Consider the following 1,893-nt stretch of genomic DNA (forward strand, 5'->3'; position numbering starts at 1 on the left):
CTAAGCTCGTTTAAAGCGTTATTTCTTATAAATAATTAATAATAATAATAATAATTTTAATTCTTTTTAATAATAATTTCAATTCTTATTAATAATAATTATATCTAAGAATATTCCGCTCTTTCGAAGATATTTTGTTGGCTCTAAAAATAGCATTGTCTTTGTATAATATATCTATTTACAACCTAATCACAGAGCTTATATATAACACTTGAAATAAATAAATTATATACATTCCTATTAACACGTAACAATTTACAAGCGCAATGAAGAATATACCGGTATGTTTTATGTTTACGTTCAATTAATCATTATCACTAGAGACCAGATGTTTAGGCATTAAAAACCTGGAAAATAGGTAGGCAAATAGGCACTTAAAATTTATAAAATAGGCACTAAAATGTAACTTAAAATAATGAAGATACATACTCAATACAATTAAAAAATAAATTCAAGTCATAGATAATGTTCAAAGAATATAGAAACAGGCTACCTGTTTGTGAATATCTTCTTTTCCTGTATATATGAAAACGAAGCTTTCCATATATTCCGAGTATATTTGGTAAATACATTCTCTACTGCACTTTTTCACTATACATAACAGTCCAAATTTTATATATTTATCAGTACACACAGCAGTCCAAACTTTTACAGCACTTTATCAGTACGCATAGCAGTCCAAAGTTTTATGGCATCTTATCAATATAAACAACACTTATATTTCTCGGAAGAGGCAGAATCCTTTCTTGAAATTCTAAATTATATACTTTCTCCTAATAAAGTCTAATTTGGAAGAAAATTCATAGAATAGGCAATATTAGGCACTAAAACAATTATTTAGGCAGGAACGGGCGAAATAGGCAAAATAAAATTGTCTTAAATGGAAACTATAACCTCCGATTTAAACTTCAAAACGTTATTTTTGATTATATTTTTAATATTAAAGAATATACATTTTGTCTAACATCCGGTCTCTAATCATCACTATCGGACATGCGCTGAGCAAGTTCAGAATCCGAAGACGAATTCTCGTCCTCTTCGCTTATATCATCATCATCATCACTGTCAATACCACCAAGTTCAATTACAAAATTATCTATGGTATCCTCTATTAATCCATCTTTCTCCCAGAACTGCTGCTCCTCTCTAATCACGTGTTTGTTGTACCCCTCCCAATCCTCCGGTGTCACAGACTTCAGAGCATCTCTGGTCACTTCCTCCAATCTAGTCAAAGGCAAATCCCCTGTTGGATTATTTTCCCTAACAATTCTTTTGATTTTTGCCCAAGCTAGTTCAATGGCATTAAGTTCACACATGTAAGGCGGAAGGCGAAGTACGTTATGACCATTGATCTTCAATAATTCATCAATGCGATATACTTTCTCCTGTGGCTTATGTTGTTCAATCAGCTGATGTAGTTCAAACTTCTTCATATTTTGGGAAAAGGGAACTTGGTTGTCTTGAAGCCAGTTCATCATCTCCTGTTTTACAGCATACTTTGATGGTGGTTTGTTAATTTGTATGTTGTGGTAGGGAGCATTATCAAGAACAATGATACTTTCTTTAGGAAGATTCGGGACAAGTTTTTCCGTAACCCATTTCTCAAAATTAAGTGAGTTCATTTGTCCGTGGTAGTCCCCAGAAGCCCTTCCTGCTCTAAAAGTTAAACTTGCCCCATCAATAAACCCACTACTTGCTCCAGCATTCACTAAAATCAACCTGTTCGAAGAACTTGGGTTTGAAGACACACCGTGTAAAGTTTCACTCTGCCAGCATTTCCCAAAAGTCAGATTGTTGTCTACCCAACTTTCGTCTATGTAAACGATATTTCTATTTTGTGACCTGTAATTTCTAATGGCCCTCAAATACCTTCCCCTCCAATTCACAATATTT

At 33.2% G+C, this 1,893-nt stretch overlaps 1 protein-coding gene across 1 annotated transcript; it reads right to left on the bottom strand.

The window, feature by feature from the left end:
- Positions 1–974: 974 nt before the first annotated feature.
- Positions 975–1,622, bottom strand: LOC145692584 (uncharacterized). Its single transcript, XM_081767898.1, has one exon. It carries the CDS (start codon positions 1,620–1,622, stop codon positions 975–977), a length of 648 nt encoding a protein of 215 aa, XP_081624024.1.
- Between the last annotated feature and the right edge of the window lie 271 nt (positions 1,623–1,893).

The sequence above is a fragment of the Thermobia domestica genome, chromosome 8 (genome assembly GCF_964235325.1).
Source record: "Thermobia domestica chromosome 8, izTheDome1.hap1.1, whole genome shotgun sequence".
NCBI lineage: Eukaryota > Metazoa > Arthropoda > Insecta > Zygentoma > Lepismatidae > Thermobia > Thermobia domestica.

Bases quoted from the DNA above. Each gene is read 5' to 3' on its own strand.
- LOC145692584 (XM_081767898.1), bottom strand. From the start codon at position 1,622: ATGAACTCACTTAATTTTGAGAAATGGGTTACGGAAAAACTTGTCCCG.